The sequence below is a fragment of the Durio zibethinus genome, chromosome 21, assembly GCF_047325235.1.
Source record: "Durio zibethinus cultivar Kanyao isolate XHJ-2024 chromosome 21, ASM4732523v1, whole genome shotgun sequence".
Taxonomy (NCBI): Eukaryota; Viridiplantae; Streptophyta; class Magnoliopsida; order Malvales; family Malvaceae; genus Durio; species Durio zibethinus.
In genome coordinates this window covers 6,160,810-6,179,826 of record NC_143182.1, presented here as the reverse complement: position 1 = coordinate 6,179,826, position 19,017 = coordinate 6,160,810, and the positions used below count along the sequence as shown (strand labels likewise).

The window sequence follows — 19,017 nt, the reverse complement described above, 5'->3', positions numbered from 1 at the left end:
TGAGGCAGAGTATTAATATTCCTAATATTTAAATATCAAATTACCATATTAGAAATTAACAAGCTACAAATTTCATATCTGATCGAGGTTTAAACATGTTTGGCGTCCAAACTTCTTTGCAGCTGCAGTTCCTAAGAAAATGGCTCAACCGTATGACAAGACCTGTTGAAGTGATAATAAGACTTTACCGTCACAAGAAGATTTGCGATGGAAACATGCATGAAATGTTGTATTAAGGATGCTTCTGGTCGATCAAAACCAGGAAGAAATTGAAAAAGAGAAGATCTCTCTCTGCCATCAACAAGTTCTGAGTCCACTTTGTATATCCATTATGCTTACTTCGATTTTATTGCCAAAAAACCCAAAACTTAGAATCGAGGTATTATTTGATTTATTGCCGCCTTCACCTCCATTATGCTTACTTTCTTCCCCTTCTCACGATCCTTCACCTGCCACATTCAACTGTAAGTCAAGTCTTCCCTAAATAAATCATGAAAAATTAACATTAATTAATTGGTATAGTGCAAGATTTACCTTGGCTCTCAACTCAGCTACAAACACCCCATTGTTCAAACAAGACTGAACCGCCGTTATCTCAATCCGAAGCTGTTCTCTTAACATCTGCATTATATCAAGCAACAACCCTTCCCTATACCCGCATTGCAACTCCAACAACGCGTCGCTTTCTATTATCGACACCTCCACCGACGTCTCCACCGTTGCTTGGGGCGGCGACTCCGCCGTCTTCGGCTTAGTTCCACCGTCATTACCTTCCACAATTCTCATCTTCCTTTTATCCGGCCCTGGTCCCGGGCCCAATGATCGTGTCCGCTCTGACACCGTTACCCCATTCCTCTGATCCTTCAAACTACTCGGTCTCTGCAGTGAATCAGCTGATCTCGACCGTTCGTTTTCAGCTTCCATTCGTCTGTTTTGTGTTTCGAGTTCTTGAATCTTTTTACGTAACTGTTTCACGTACTCTATGGTATCCCCGAGTATGGAAGCTTTATCCATTTTGGTAACAAACGGAACCAACGATCTTAGGATAAAGAACCGCTCGTTGAGCTTCTCGCGTCGTCGCCTCTCTGCCAGCACGTGGTTGGCGCTGAGCTCGTCCTGAGGAGTTCCCTTGCGGAACCGAGCGGCTGCGTCGGTGTCACGTGACTTGGGGGAGTTCTCGTCGCGGTATTTGCCGTGGAGGAATGGTACGGTAAATAGAATGTACTTGAGGAGCCATTGGGACATGCCTTCGACGGCCACGTGGATGTGGTGGTCTGAACGGGTTGTCCACTTGGCAAATGCTGATTGGGTGGAGTAGGTGGCATAGCCGGTTGAGGATGACTCGGCCCAGCGGGTTGGTTGGCCTTGGAGGATGGTGGAGACGGTCTGAGAATAGTGGGTATCTTCTCGTGACAGTTCATCCAAGGGCTGGGGCCCTACAAAATGCTCAAAAATTAAACCCAAATTGCAAATGATTAAACTAAACGAGAAGAAAAAGCAAGGTTTTTTCTTGATCAGTATTAATATCAATAGTAACAAGATTGATTGATAACATCAATGGATAATGCAGTAGGGAAGAAGAAAGGTTTTATGGGACAAAATAATTAAGGCGCTTTTGTCAACCATAACCAATGAATCAGTATTGTAAGGGTTGGTTGAAGGAAAAGCAAGGTTTTTTCTTGATTACTATTAATATCAACAGTAATAAGATCAAGTGATAACATCAATGGATAATGTAGTTGGTAAGAAGCGAGGTTTTATGGCATAAAATAATACTGGCGGTTTTGTCAACCATAACCAATGGATCATGTATTGTACAGGTTAGTTCAAAAAAAGAGATTTGGTAGTTGCAAGAAATATAAGCCACTGAGGCAGAACCCAATGCCAAGTTTTTCTCAGTACGCTGAGTTTACAGGCAGACCTCGATTCTGGTCAAAGCCTCAAGGCTCAATCCAACGAACGACCGGATCCCTAGGATCAGAGAGTTCCAAGACTCTTAAAAAAAGGCTATTCTGACCCACACCCCATCCCCCACATGCCCGACAGGGGACCACACTGGGAACTTAATCAAGGAGGGTAAAAATTAATTTCTGCGAAGGCCATGTGCATGGCCTTGCATGGACAGAGGCATACAGTTTCAATGTCATCGTCAAGGGATATGTTGATCGATTTTGGTCCACATGTAGAAACCAATTTTTTATCGGCTTTGATCCCCCTAATCCTGTTCCACAACTAAGATTTTGTACTAGATTTCTCCTAATTTCCTGACAATGCGTTAAAAAATTTATAGAGCTCAACTACCAGTATTTTTTACCTGAAGAAGTTGGTTGAAAGTTATTGCTCATTGGTTCCTGTAGCATTTGCCACCTCCTACTCGTCTCGGCTCTAAACGAGTCGGCTCGCCTCTGCTGGTCGGCTTGCTTCCCACTTTGACTCACTGCTAGCATGTGAAAATCTGAGTCCAAGTTATTTGATGCGTCGTCTGGTGACCCTAGCCTAATATCTTCCGACATATCCAACTGCATTAGTTCGCTTGGCTCGCCTGCGGCTGCTACTGCTGCTCGAGTGATTTGCGCGGGGACTTGGCTGCTGTTTCGACCCGTTTCAGCGGAGTCTGATTCGGGTTCTTCTTCGTCATCATCATCATTTTCTTCTTCTACTTCTTCCTCATCATCGTCTTCTTGGTTATCGTTTACTGGAGGGTCTCCAGCGGCGTACATGGGAGGAAGGGAAGAAGAGTGGAAGCGGGTGTGGTCCGAGGAGGTGGCGGGGTTTGAGGTGGAGTGTTCGGAGAGAGCAGGTTTTGGTGGGGGAGGGTTTGCGTTATGACTTTGATCACTGAAGAAGGTTTTGACACGTTGGACTAACCCTAGATTCTCTTGGACCTGAAATACGGCCAGTTGCTATCTGCTGTCAGCATATTGAACATATTCATGATCAACATTTTTTCTTCTAGTGAAACGAAAAGGCAACTCTAATTACCTTCTCCGTGGTGCCAAGTTCAACGACACCATCAAGAAGAGGAATGCAAAGCACAGTCTACAACAATAAAACAGAAATGAAATGGTTCATTTCTAATCTTAAATTAAATTCACAAGAGAAAAGAAAAAAAACAAGTGTTTATATATATGGTTTTAATTTAATCTGAACTTAGCGATGGGTTAGAAAGGAGATAAATACCTGTATACGAGCACTCTGTTGTAATTGTATGGCATTATCAATGTTGACAAACAGGAAGATACAGCTTAGTTAGTGCACTGAATTGCAGTAAAAATGCAAATTAAGAACAAGAGACAGTACTCATTAACTAAGCTACAGTTCTGAAAATTATAACTCTGTTGCAGTGCATTATAACCCCTCCTGAAGTACATTCGCAAGAAACGAGGTGCTTCTTCATTAAAGGTGATCAAAAAGCCAGACAGAAAAAGATTTTATTAGCATATGCCATGACCCCTCCAAATTAATTCAAATACTATATACTAATTAATAATTAGTTGAAGACACTTGTACAATTAACAAAAGCATGTCTTTCTTTAATGAAAAAGGCAATACCATGATGATACCTTAGCAAGAATAGCTCTTGAAAAGGTTTTGCTGTCAACCTCATTTGCACCTGCGAGCCAGACATGCTGTCTCCTTGCATATGCCTTTCCTGGTAACCTACACAATAGATATCACCACCCATGTTTTATATATGTTCTTGAATATATATCACTGTTTAAAATCTTTGGATGCAATATATTATGCTATAGACATTGAGCGTATACTGATGTCTATAGCTGAGTTTTTTTTCATTCCAAATCACCAAGTTCACAGTTTTGCAGCGTGATATATCGAGTGGAGCATCCTTATCATTACTCAATATATTATATATACTATAGTACTGCTACCTAAAATTTCTTGTTCTAAGTAGAGAGACGAGCCGACTCGTCTACCTTCCTCCATTATTATAGATGGCCTCGAAGAATAAGGTGAGTAGATGATTTGGACGTAAAACATGGCTGTAAAAAGGATTGCAAGTCTAAAAGCTAACTATTAGAGTTCATAGTAAATCTTATCTTGGAGAGTTTCGGAGCAAGGATTACTATGGTCGCTTAGGTGGGTTTCAAATTTTGAAGGGCAATGACATTTGGTTCTTTTTGCCGAAGTAGTATCTCCATAGTAGAAAAAAATTCGGTGACTAGGAACCAATATTTAACACCAATTCATTAGTCCTACTTTACCCATTTCAAGTGTTTTGACAGCAGTTTACCGAATATATTACTTGAGAGCGTACTGAGTAATTTTTCAGTGTTAAATTTGTCTTTTTGAAAGCGAGTTAATTTTCAGTATTAAACTGCAAAAAAAAACACACGAGAATCTCATCAGCCCCCCAAAAATGAAGAAGAAGACGATACGAAAGGCTCTTACCTAACCTATTGTAAAAGGCAACATTAGCCTGAATCAAATTCCGTAAAACCAAGGCTGGTGGATCAACTTAATTTCTTCAAATAACAAAATTCATCTGTAACTTTTAATTCTTCATGACCTTGGATGACATACTACTCTATATGAATCTACTACTTAAAAATTACTGCTGCCATAACGAATCCAAACAGTCTCATTTATGTAATTGCCTAATGACATACCATTCAGTAAACACAACCCCACAGCGACCGACGCATTTCTTACACTGAGTACCGATAAGTACTGAATAGGGAAGAAAGACTACTGCATTATTTTCTTTCCTCTCTTCAAATAGGAAAAAAGAATTGAATTATGTGCTCAATATGATAATTGTCCTACCATCTCGGAATCGAAACTTTGAATTGTTTATATAAGAGTTTTAAGACAAATAGAAGAGCATTTAATAGGCAGCATATAAGTTTATAAGTTTATAGAAGAGAATTGTTATAATTGTTTATAAAATTTTCTGTCTATCGACAAAGAGTGTAAAACAAGAGAGATCGTCATTCATCCCAATTCCCACCTATAAGTTTTTTCTACTTTCACTTGCAGATTCGAGCGCTGAGGTTCACTAGAATAAGTAATTCACATTAAAGTTAACGGAAACAAGTGAAATGAATGGTAGAAAGTTGAAAAGGAGAGCACAAAAGTCAATTTGGCTATCAGCTAACTGGTTATGTGAAGAAAGCTACAATATGGGAGAACTTACCCTACTGCAGGAGGAAAAGAGAAGGAGACACACATCAAATAGAACCACTCCGTCTCAGTTAAGTCTTCTGGTGACAACGCTGCACATGGTCGCCGTGCTGGTTGGTTCGTCTCCCCGGCAGACAATGACTCGTACAGCTCTCTAAGCTGCTGGCTCCTTTGCAAAGACGCTTCCTCCGCACTAACCTCCATTGGTTGCACTGTCTTTCTTGTCTTAATTGCTCCATTGTAGTATCCGTCTGACCATATTAAGATCCTATTAAAACACAATCAAATTGATCATTATGGCACAATTTTCACGAATATAAAGCCGGACACTGAGTTAATTGTATATTTCAGAATTAGTATAAGAAGAAAGAGATGGAGCTATTGGTTCTTGTGAAGGAAAAAAGTTTACCCTTGCTGGGGACAAATTTGCCAGAAAAGACTGTACGTCCATTGAACTGATTGCACCGCCGTCTGCAACATATTCTGAAGCCTACTACTAGGCGGCGCTGCCATTCCTTCCAACTTTACTCTCTCTCTCTCTCTCTATCTCAAATATTATTCACTTGACTTTCAAATCTGAGCCTGAATATTATTGTCAGAAAGGAGAAAAAATCCCTTTGGAGATACTAAGATTAGTAAAGAGAGAAAAAACAGAAGAATCATCAATCATTCTATCATGATCTCCATCTGAAAATAAAAAAACCCTTTAGTCCCCAACTGCTAAAACTCCAAAAAGAAGAAGGGTAGACAGAGAAGTCCGAGGAAGGAAGAGAAGGTATATAGCAGAAGAAGAGACCAACAGGTGAGAGAAAAAGAGATCAGACGGAGACAAATTTAAAAGGTAGATGACTTTGAGGAGAGATTTGTTTTAGTTGCCCAAGAAATGACCCGCACTTTGTAATTAGATGAAATCGAAAAGGAAAAATTGAAGGGTCGTTAGCTTAGAGATCGATCAGTATAAACTTAAAAGAAAGAAAATTTGAAGTAATAATAGTAGTAGTAGTTTAGGGTTCGTAAGTGCGAGAGAGTAGTTATCGTTGTGGTATGAGAAATGATGAGATTTGACTGGTCGGTCTACCAGACAGTTTGATGAAACCTGACAAAGGCTTCGGTGCGAGCGTAGATTTTGTTAGTTGCGTGGTCTCGCCCTCCGCTTACTTGCGTGCGTGCATTGTTCACTGTTTACATCATCCATAGAAAGAGTGTGCGGTTTGATTAGGTGGCGTAGACTGGGCGTTGGGGAACTGTTCATTCATCTTCAGAGTCAAAATCAAATTCATTGTTGGGTGTGAAACTACTTTCACTTCTACTATTAATAATTGCAGGAAAAAGAAAGAAAAAACTCATTTTTTTCACATAACCCATTTTCATCGCGTGGCTCCTGAATTTTGCTTTTGCTTTTATTACAGTTAGTTTTCTCTTTTTAAATTAAAAAGTACTAGTATAATTTTTTTTCTTAATTTCCTGTAAATTTGAATAATTCTTATTATTATTATTTTTTCACAAATGAGGTTACAACTTTAAAAAGTTATATGTGTTGAGATTCTAATTTTAAATTTAATAAATATTATATTTTAAATATGATTCCATAAATTTCTCAATTTTTAGAATTTTTTAAGTCAAATTTAGTATTTTTCTTGTTACTTGTTACTTTTACTTAATTTGTCATATAATGTTAAAAAAAAAAAGGAAATAAATCAAATGGTACTTATAATTTAATAAAATTAATTTCAAAACAAATGAAAAGATAAACATTTTGAAAAACTAATCAAAGTTTTACTGGCCAAAAAAATCGAAGTTTTTGTTTTTCATTTTAAAGTTAGGTTTCCTTTGAGATTATTAATAATGATTGAAAAGTGTAAAAAAATTTATTAAAGAATCATGATTAAAAGCTGTGATTTCTATAAGAATTAATATTTACATATAATGTGCATTGAGTTATAAAATGAGGGAAACTAATTAAACAAAGAGTGATTTTTTTTCCCCAACCCACCTTTTATATAAGGTAACATCAAAGAATTTCTCCCCCATTCTTTTATTTTTACTAATTTGAAGACCGACTTTCTATGCCAAAAAAAAAAAAAAAATGTTTTTCTTACAAAATTAAGCTTTGTTTAGAACTGTATAATATGTTGAGGTTAGATTTTAGACTAAAAAGCTGGCTTTCAACACATTACCCAATAAATTTAACACCTAATGACACATTAAATCAAGACAATGAAACTACACTATTAGTTTAACTTTTCTTTTTTATCTGACTTTTTCCCTAATTTTTTATTTTTCTTTAACAAATTTTCTACAATACCCAAGTATTAATTTTTAGATTTGATATTGCACGCACGTAATTTCTATCATTTGAGTAGAATCATTTTTATATGTTCCATGTTGAAGATTTTTAAAGAGAATTTATCATCTCTACTTAAATTTTATTATCAAAATTAGTAAGATAATACATATATCTTAATATATATTAAAAAAATAACATATGTGTCAGTTTATTAACTTCACTTATAAAATTTAAAAAAATTTCACTCTCAATGTATGAAAAAAAAAATTTTTAATTAAATATGGGTTCGTCTTTTTTATCAAAATATAAAGAATAATAAGCTAGGTACAATACAATACTATATATATTCATCAACAAAATTAAGAGAAAAACCAGGCCAATTGGTAGAAAGAACATGACACAATACAATTAAGGGAAAATTAATAATAAGAGTTATCTTTATAAATCAGCATGCATGCCTTTTATGATTATGGCATGCTAAGTATGTAGTGCAGCTAAGTTATACGTACAAAGATTATATGATATTAATGAAAATAAATAAATCTTATTTTTAGATGCTATCTGTATATCTATAACTGCAAAATGTTTGGCATGAGTTATAGATTCTATTTTGGTCGATGGCTTTGTTTCATGGGAAATGAAGTACTTTAGAAGTTACTTTTCCTCATTTTTCTTTTTCTTTTTATTTTGTTACTTACGAAATTTTCACAAGTTTTCCAATAAAAATTGATAGATAAAACAAAAATATAGTCAATGAAAAATAATTGAGTTTCAATCAGATCAAGAAAATTTTCTTCTTTATTAAAACCACAGAATTTGCTTGAAAATAAAAAAAAATTATTTTAATTTCTAGCATGCTAATGTATTCAAGCCCTAAATGATTAAACCATCATAATCATATATATATATATATATATATATATATTATATTATATTACAACATATATAATTATCAAATAATAAATATTGACATAAACACTTACGTAGACAATTTTTTTTAACACATAAAATAATTCTTAAAACTTTTTTATTATGATGGCACATAAGATATTTATTAATTTTAAATTATTTATAAAAATAAATTTTAAAAATTATTAAATTATCTAAAATTTTAAAATTTAATAAAAAATCAATTTAAGTTTTAGTGAAATTTCTTTCTCCTATACAACATCTCATTTCAATTTAAAATTAATTTTAAAGTTTATCGTATATTATTTATTGTATATTTTAAATTTTGTTAATTTTTTAGTTAAAAGTTTTATTTTTAATTATGATTTGATATTTTAATTATATTATTTATATTTTACATATATTTTGAATATGTAAATAATTCAATAATACTAATTTATATTTTTATTTAAATTTAAATAAAATAAAAATAATTCGTGCATTGCAAATAGCAAGTTAGTCTACAAAAACATCAAAATTCTTTATTCCCTTTCATATATATATATATATATATATTTATATATAATATTCTCTTCTCACCCAGCTCATTTGACTCTGCTGGAATGGTAGATCGAATTTTGAACCCACCTTCTTCACATTCATATTAATATTAATACACTTTAAAATGAATCAACCCAATTTGTACATATTCATCATTCTTGCAAGAAAACAATGTTACAACTTACGTAGACATATTTGCAAACAATTGGTCATTTTCTTCACTTTATGTTAAAGTTAATACATTTTTTTAAAAGAAAAACCTATACACACTTATTTAATACATTCATGTCAACTACTCATATAATATATATAAATTTTTTAAAATTTTATTATAATTCATAAAAAATGGTAATACTTATCACTTAAATTCCTAAAATAAATAATACACGCGTAAATATTAATATATGATATAAATGCCTATAGTACTGTCGTTTTTGAGAATGACCGGCCGATGCCTCAACACTCAAGCTATCCCTAAAAGCAATAAATAAAATAAAGTTAATTAGAAAAACGAGCGCATTTGACTTTGGTGGAATGACAGATTGGACTTTCAGCCTACCTTCTTTACGTTTATATTACTTTGAACCTACCTTGTTTACATTTATATTATTTTCTTCCGTCCCAAAATTATTATTTTTAATAAAATTATAAAATTAAAAATAAATTTTATAAACTTTAAATTTCAAAAATTTTAAAACATATTTTTAAAATTTTAATTCAACAAAATATTTTAAAAAATGAAGATAAAATTGAGTTACTTTAACCAAAAAAAAAAAAATCAACAAAAGTAATTATTTTGAGACAGAGAAACTAATTAATATTAATAAACTTTTGTACATACATATATGTCATTCAAGAAAACAATATTAGAGTTACATCTTACTTTTTTTTTTGTGAAAAGAATTCAGGGATAGATAAGTTGTTTAGTCTTAAAGTCAAAATAAAATATATTATACTTGATAACTTAAAACAGGTAGTTACAGGTCGTGTATTTGAAATGATTCTAATAAGTGATTATCAACAAGATTCGAATCTAAAATTTTTTCATCGAGAATGACAAACTTAATAGATTAAACCAATCACTTATTGATTACATCTTGAATATAATTGCAAAGAATGGTCTCAATCATAATCGCGCCTTGTGTTAAATTATAATTTTGTTTTACAATTTTTATAAAATCAGATGATATATAGAAGGATGGCCACCTAATTAATTAACTCCAAAATCTATACGTGAGACTTGTTTGATTTGGAATGATTATCTGAAGTAACATCCATATTATTAATAAAAAGAATATGATTGAGTTTGACGTCGCCGAGTCAAGGAAAATCTTAGACAACGTTTTAACTCATCATGTAATGATTAGGCTAATATATATATATATACACACACACTAAATAAACCTTCAACTTTTTACTGTTCCTAAATAAGTTGTCCATATTGTACTATTTTACTTAGATATAATTAATGCGTACCTGTATAGATTTTTATGTTGGTAGAAGGATGACATAAGAATTCCCCAAAAAATATTGAAGAAACTAAAGTTTGTAATTGGTATACTTAATTATAAACTCTAAAAATCATAATTAATGTTCAATATTTGTTAAATTTGTTAATGAAATGTGAGATGGGTATTGAGCAAGTTAAATTTTGTTATCTTCTATATGTATATATATATATATATATTACAGTACTTAATGATACTTGAAAATTTGTTCATATTAAGAATAGTATTATTCTCAACAAATTTAAAATTTACCATGTTGGTTAGTAGGAATTGAACGTCAAAAATCAACATTTATATTAACAAAGTATGAATTAGAAACAACTTAATCGCTATATACTACCATGCATAGTGTATGTTATAAGTCAGCCTTCAATTTGATAATGAACATTAAGGTTTGTTGTTGCATGTGCATGCATCAACTTTAAACGATAAGAGTGGTGATTAATTAAATGTCTCTTTCGATTCAGCATGCATTATTATTGGCAGCGATTTGTCTCTGTGCGGGCACTGTCGACTAACCTTTTAGACAAGTAATATAGCTCTTAAATGCAGAATGGAGGTGACCCTTTATTTTGCAAAAAATTTTTGGTTGTTTCTTTCACAGGTAGAAAAGTAGCAGCAGATGATAGGGCTAAAGCTGTATAGAAAGACATAGTCACCTAACAATAATATTGTACGGTAAACAGTCCGATCCAATTTTACCAAAATTCTGAAACTTCTAAGCTTTTCCTCATCATGCATGCTTTAAACGTCCTCTTCCAGGGACAAATTGGATTTGCAAGCTCTTACACAAAATAAAAATTAAAAAGAATCCAAAAGATCCTCTTGTCCTTGAGGTCAGCAATTGGTTAAAGCACTAAGGGTGGAGACAGAGTTTTGAGATTAGGGCCTTAGGGAGGGGCATCTTAAATGGTTCCGGTTAGATCCCTTGATGATCAAGTTAATTCGAATCACATCATTACAAAGATGATCATCAAATCAAGAAAACTAATAAAGCGGCAATTAAAAGCAATGTTTAGTGGGGCAGAATCCTGTGGCTGCTCATATAGAAGAATAGCGTTAAACTCGGACGTTTAGGTTGTTGCACTTGAAGCAATAATCATAACAATATAAAAGTAACAGACAATAATCAATAATAAAAAATACAAAAAAAATAAAATACATCAAGATTTATATGAAAAATTTTCAAGTGTAGAGAAAAAAAAATCATGGACCACCAGAAAAATCTTCACTATCAAATAATAGGTATACAAAATTCTTTTTTAGCTAAAATTAAAGCTAATCAACAATTAGAGAAATAATTAAAGAAATTTCACCAAATAAATGAATCAACAAATACACCATGAATTTATTCATAGAGAGCTTCAAACCCGATCTTCACCATTTAGAATGTAAAACTCTGAATCATAAACCTCCTGACAAGATTTCAACTCAATTGGACCACAGATCGATTTCCGTTCAACCAACTCTCCCTTTTTTTTTTTCTATACTTTTTCTGACTTTTTTTCTTTCTCTACTTAGTTTTCGACACACACTTAAAACAATCCCACCTTTTTTTTATTAAGTAGCTAGAGCTCTATGTAAAATAAAAAATCAAAGCCCATAACCTTTACTTGGTTCAAAACTACTTATACGATGTTGGACCTATTTTCCTAACACACGTTATTTAATTTGGGCAAAAAAGAGTTGAGGAAAGGATAGAGAGATTCTTCCCCCGAAAACAATTGGCACGATACTTATTTTATTCCAATATATTATTTGACAAATTAAGATCCCAAACATTTCTGAACTTTGAAACAAAGATTGGAGATGCACTAGATAAAGAATTCTAATTATTTTCAATCTTCCTTTTCATTGTTATACCTATCTAAAGCTCATGAATCAGGAAACCGTTGTTTGTTGATTCGGCCTCGGGCCTTAAAAATAACTCAAAAGTCCTGAAATGAGTGATTGCCTATATATTTGAACTGTCTTTGCTTCAGAGTTCAGTTCAACTCTCTTTGCTGCTGAAAACTGGTTTCTATATGTCGATCGACTGCGTTGCCTAGATGCGGCCATGAATGTCATGTCATTGAAAAATAGCTCGAGTTATAGTCTGGCATATTAAACTAAGAATGTTAGATGGTCATGCCGAAGCTCAACCAGAGTTGTGCTGGTGCAGCTACTCCGCTGTCTTCGCCTAACCTTCTCACCAGCCGTTCTTATAAATTGGGGGGGTTGTCTGCCACTAATTTTTAATTCCCATTTGATGGTTTCGGCTTTTCCCGCCGGGTCAGCCGGTCATAGCCTCATAGGCCATGGTCTAGAAAGAAAAGTCCATGGGCAAATTAATTCGGAGTGTTCTATTTTCATCGTTTTGTCATTGGGCAAGGGCTAGGCTAGTGAGCCTGCCTTGCTATCTTTCAGTTGGCCCAAAGCTCCAAAAATGGGCAGGCTCGATTCCTTAATTTCAGTACCTAAAAGATGGGCTAAGCCTAAGCCGTTTTCATCAAGGAAAAACCAAAGCAGTAGAATTTCACATGGATTAAACTAATGAATATATGTTTTTGCTTTTCAGGTTTTCCGGGGTTTTTCCCGAGTACATGATTATTTTGAATAAAAAAAAATAAAAATCTTGTTTGGCTAATAGTGGGCAAGGCACTGTAGATAATCTGCTCAAATTCCACCAGCTTCCTTGTCTCGAACAACAAATTAAAGTAACACGGCAACAAAAATGATCTAAAAAAATATGATAGTAACCAGATGAATGGCTGGGGCACCTGCACGCTCTCTTAGGTCGCGCAATGCTTGGTTCTTAGTGGAATCTCCACTTATTATTTGTCTCTACTTGGTGATTTAATATACTTTTTCTTATCACTTCAATTCTTTCCCTTTTTTTGTTATTGTCGACATTTGTTTATCTTTTGTTTTGATATGCCAATGAGCGCTAGGGATTCAGTTAACTCTTCGATTTTCTGTACCTTGCTCAATTGGTAAAAAATGTTGCAAAATTTTTTTAAAGGTCGTATTTATTCTGATGCGATTTTCGGAAAAAAATTCATGAGATCATTTTATTTGGTAAAAAGGTTGATTAATTTGAAGTAAAGCATTTGCTCCTGCTTGGTGTTTATGAAACAGTGAGGTGAGTGCTAATTTCTTGTTATAGTAGAGTACGAAATCGTTGTATTCTTCTGAGATATATATTGCAAAGCCAAATATTTTCTTAGAGTATAATAGCAAAACCATACAAAAAATTAGACTATCAAATTCGTCAAAGATACAGCTATAAAAACTTCAGACAAAGTAAAGCATCAACAAGAAATCCACCAAAAATTATGGGTACAAAAACATTGGGGTGATGTTCGAATTTGATGGCATATATGCTTGTTTCAATTGGAAACCAATAAGCCTCCACCCCCAAACTCTTTTTTCCTTTTTCCTCAAAAAAGAGTTACAATTTTGTGGTAGTTACTTGTTCAAGTCAAATGATGAGGTTTTTGAATCGTTATGCCATAGAATTTTTTTTTTTCAAAATTGTAGTTGTGCAATAATTTCATATGTACTAATTCTTGGATTTAATCCAAAGGTTCATACACTTCTTTTAGAAAGTGAATTCCAGCAAGATTAGAGTTCAATTTTTAACAGCAAGGTTAGAATTCCAGCAAGGCTACTAATACATTCTCGCACAAGCACACCGCATTGCCTGCTAGCAGCGGTCCGCCGTCCAGCTCTCCAGCATTCCATCCTCCAGCACTCCATGCTTCAGCCTTCATGCACCCCGCCCGCACTCTAGCACTCCAATGCTCTAGCCCTCCAGCGTCCAGCGCCCTTTGATACCAGCGCTTCCTGGAGACAGCGTTCTTTGGCTGTAGTGCTCCTTTATAGCAGCACTCTCTGATGATACTGCCCCTAGGAGACCACGCTCCTTTAGCAGCAATGCTCCTTGACAACAGTGCTCCTTAGCTTCTAGACAAAGTGCATCACTGCATAAAGAGCAGTGGAGCTAACCCCCCGAAAGATTGGCAAGGTCCACTTTTGAGATGTCCTGAAGAACCTGGCTTAGTGGATTAGATTTGGAGATAATTTAGATATATCCTCTTAACCTTTCTTTGAAAAATGAATGTTTCTCTCTAACAAAACAGATAGTGAACTCCTATGTTCGTTATTTATAACCACACCAATAATTTAAAGTCTCATTAAAACAAAAGCATTAATACTTTTATAATAACTGATAATTTCTACCATTATGCCTATTAAATATTTATTTATGTTAGGTAACTCTCAATTTAAAAACCTATAAATAGGAGCTTTCACAATTCATTTTATTTGGATTTTTTTTTTTGTAAGTTACCAATTCTCTGTCAAATTTGTTTCTCTGCCTTATCCTCCACTCTTGTTAGTCTTGCTTAACTTGTCACCGCACTTGTTTTTAAGGTCTGCGCCATCTCCCATGACATTTTGCTTTATTGATTTGCAAGGACTTCACCTACTCAAAAGAATCCTCTCCACATACCAAATAATAAAATATAAAGAGGGGTATGATCAGCATTGGATACCAGGTGGATGACGATGCATCAACTATATTTAACATTTTGATTCATGATAATGACAGCAATGGAACCCTACAGAGAAAAAACCATGATCATTACTCGTTCATGGCAAAAGGACAACAGTTTGTGGGTTCCTATCCTTTTCTTCTAAATATGGAGTAGTAGTATTACTTTTCTAAAACAGGTCAACCAAACGTACGGATGGATTTGTATTCCGTTGCACGGACATATCGAGTATTTCATTGGTTAATACCTCTTTTTGAAATATCTCCGTTCTCCATTGTGGTTGATTTTAGGTATATAGGGTATGCTTGCTTAGTGCTTATTGCTTTATCAGGAGTCATAGATAATTTGGTAAACGTGGCGGCAAAATTTTCAATATTTTGTTTGTACCAGTGAATCAATATCATTGCTGCAAAAGAAGCTGCTACAAAATGGCACAATATATCGGGAGGAGGAGAGCTAATTCATGACTTCTGATTGGAACATCGACAGTAGTGGTCAAGAAGTGATCAAAAGTAGTGGAAATCCTGAGACTATACTTTTCAGGACTCAGGTTGATGCATAAACAAAAATTCTAGAGGAAAATCATTTGTGTGCTGAAAAGCAATCGAAAAACTAAATACAAAGTAATTAGGTGCATTTTGATAAATGAATTATATAAGATAAACTTTCTATTCCGTGTGAGGTCCGTGTTTGCCCTAGTGATCATCTTTAATTGATGGCTTTGTTTTCAGTTACCATGTTCATCACAGTTTAGCATATTTTTTAATTAATAAATGGCTACATGTCTTATTAATCTATCCGTTCTGGAACTGACCCTAGTAGAATTGTCAATTTCTTATCTAGTGATCTCCACTAAAGAACGAGTTAGGTTCTTGTCTCCCAAAGAAAATGAATAGAGAAAACTATGTATTCATAACTTGTTAGATTCCACCAAGACGGAGATAATTTCGCGTATGCTCACTCTATATTTATCTATTGTTTTAAACAAAGACGTGAGATTTTAAAATGTAAATAAATTTAACATAAAAGAAAATATTATATTCTTAATCTGTTCATTTAATTAATGAATATTAAAATATTATTCATACACTTAAACAGGATTGTAATATTATGCAAATTATATAGGACCTCCATTAATCAAAAACCTTAATTTATGACCAAAAAAAAAAAACAAAACAACGAAGGCTAATACATGCATGATTTGCTTCGTTGCAAACCCTTTTTGTCAGGTACAACAAGGTGAGAAAACATAGAATCAGGGATTGAAATTGGGAAACCTTTTTGTTAATTAATAACTTTAAAGAAAAAGAAATTAAGAAGATGTTAGAGGATTCAATGGACAGCTGTTTTTTGTCAATATTGGCTGACATTGATTGTCGATACACATGACATATCGAACATGGGAAAGCACTGAAGATTTTAAAAGGTTTAAAACCTCTGCTTTACCTAATGACAAAAACTAATACCCAGAAAACTATTTTTTAAATAATTAAACTAATCAAAACCCTTTTTCACTTCTCCAATCTCCGCCCATTAAGCAAACGTATTGTCTCCACCTTCCACAGCGCATGGAGTTTACCGCTTGATTAGTGCTTGGAAATTACCACGATCGTACAGCCTTCGTACACATTAATTAAAGAAAACTGCCTTTTTTTCAGAAAAGTAAAAAAAAAAAAAAGGTCATTGTTAAAACAATGTATAAGAGAATGTTCACATGAAAAAATTTTCTTCTTATCATTAAGGTCAACTTTGATAGACCGATAAGCTAAAGTACCTGATGAGGCTTAGCTCATGAGACTCACAATAGAAAAATAATTTAGACAAATTTAAGGAGTTAACCTTAGGTCATTTATTTCGGTCAAATTTTGTTTAGAAGTAAAGAAGGCTTATATGTTAACACTTAACTCGAATTATGTAATTTTATTTTCAGTTATATAAATTGTAAGGTAAAGGATGAAAAAACAAGATTAATGTCACGGACTTAAAGAAGAGTCTTGAATCTTACATCGAACATAATAAGAGGGTCTCTAGGGTATAAAAGGGTTCACACTATCTCTGTCTTGAGAAGCACCTTTTGTAAGACAAAATCGTGAGCTCAGAAGGGTCAGAGCGAACAATACCTTATAAGGGTGTGAACTGTGACAGGAAGGCTGATCTGAGACGCCGGAAAGGTGAATGTCTGAGTCCCAGAGCCACACGGATTCGAAGCTTAAGTCTTGACCCATGACAAGTGATATCAGAGCCAGCTCTAAACCGTTCGATTCACGCCAAACACCTCAAGGGATGCAGGCAGGGTGGTCAGCCTTCGTGACGAGGGTGTCACGAGGTTGGGTGCGGAAGAATATCACGGACCTAAGGAAAAGTCATGAATGCTTTTTGTAGGACAAAACCATGAGACTAAAGGGGCCAGAGCGGACAATACCTCATAAGAGTGTGAACCGTGACAGGAAAGCTGATCTGAAATGTCAGAAGGGTGAATGCCCGAGTCCCGGAGCCGCGCAGGTTCGGAGCTTAAGTCTCGACCCGTGACATTAAGACTTTTCTTATTTTTTGCTAAATACTATTTTTTTTACTTGTACCGTTTGTCTTACATAATCACTGACTTGAACATCAAAATGCATCATAAAATTTTAATTTTAATGTTATTTTAATCATTTTTTTCTTTTTTTGACAAATTAAACAATTTTCCTTTCCAATCCAAAAAAAACCTCAATAAATTTAATCAAACCTTGTTATAGAATATTGGTTTGTTTGTTATTAGATCGTCAATGGTACCAAAATTAATTTATTACTTATAATTAAAGTATATGCGCTAACACACACAATCTTAGCTTATTAATTTATTTAAATGATTCTTAACTCTTCAAATTTTTTTTCTTTTGTGAAACAAATACTGATTATTCACGCTATACTTGCATTTTTTTTTTATTTTTAATATTTTTCTTCACTCTTTGATCTCATCACAAAGCTGCGTGATCATATATAATCATTAATCAGTCACAGAATCTAGATTACATCAATCTCTAACAAAACTTGTAGAGCTGCAGTTCTCTAAATGAACAATATATAGCTTCATATATACACCTAAATCAAACAGAATAATTATAAAATAAATTCAAACATTTGGTCGTCAGCAATCAAGTAATGAAGCACTTCCATTTCGCTTCAATGAGACAAAGGACGGCAACTATAATATTTGAAAACAAAAATTGGAATTAATTTAATCAAGGAATTATAATCAACACAATCACGTAATAGACAATATAAAGTGGCCAAATTGAACATTCTCCACTACGGCTGCTGGTACCATTTCTATGCAATCATCAACATGTTTCTTCAATACCTTTTTATTCTAATCATATAAAAATAAACATAGTCTTTGAATTTATATTTTCCTTTTGAATCACTTTAAAATAAGCTTCTAAGTTATAATAGATATAGTTAATTAAAACATTACCAACTAAAATTTTACAATATTAGTGCTATCTTATTAAATTTGCAATTACATAGCATCAAAATATCCGATATTTGTAATTTTTTTCTTTGAGAAAATATGCCATCAGTGCACAAATTACTTACATATATTGAATTTTTGTACAGAGTAATTCACTGCTTGATAATAAAAAAAAAGTTATAAATATTAAATTTTGATTTTTAAACTCATTAAATATTACCTTTTAAAAATTGATTACACAATCAAATTCAATTAAACTTTGAGTTTTCGTATACTAAACTTAAACCATGCAGAAAACCATGCGAGGAACAGGCATGATGGAAACGTCCTATCAAAAGGAATCATTAGATATCTAAACTCCAGCATGACATGACATTGCAACTTCTTCTTGCAACCATTTGGACATGAAAAAGAAATTGTTAGGCCGATTTATGGTATATGTGGGGGATGTGGACTCATCTAATGGCGATATTGATAAATGGCACTCTTTTATAGTGGAAATTATCTGAAACCCCATTTATAAATGGCTCTGGTGAACTTATAGCCCTCCTCCTACTTGCCATATAATATGTATATGCATATGTATATATATATATATATATATATTTATATTTGTATTACGTACAAATTTTATAGGAGCCT

At 33.5% G+C, this 19,017-nt stretch overlaps 1 protein-coding gene across 1 annotated transcript; it reads right to left on the bottom strand.

Annotated features, from left to right (window-relative positions):
- Positions 1-12: 12 nt before the first annotated feature.
- Positions 13-5,891, bottom strand: LOC111305184 (transcription factor BHLH42-like). The gene is made up of 8 exons (XM_022902465.2): positions 5,552-5,891; positions 5,156-5,410; positions 3,564-3,660; positions 3,181-3,195; positions 2,983-3,039; positions 2,315-2,885; positions 535-1,436; positions 13-449 (listed from the first exon to the last, which is right to left on the bottom strand). Exons 1-8 carry the CDS (start codon positions 5,653-5,655, stop codon positions 369-371), a joined length of 2,082 nt encoding a protein of 693 aa, XP_022758200.2. The 5' UTR covers positions 5,656-5,891; the 3' UTR covers positions 13-368.
- Positions 5,892-19,017: the final 13,126 nt, after the last annotated feature.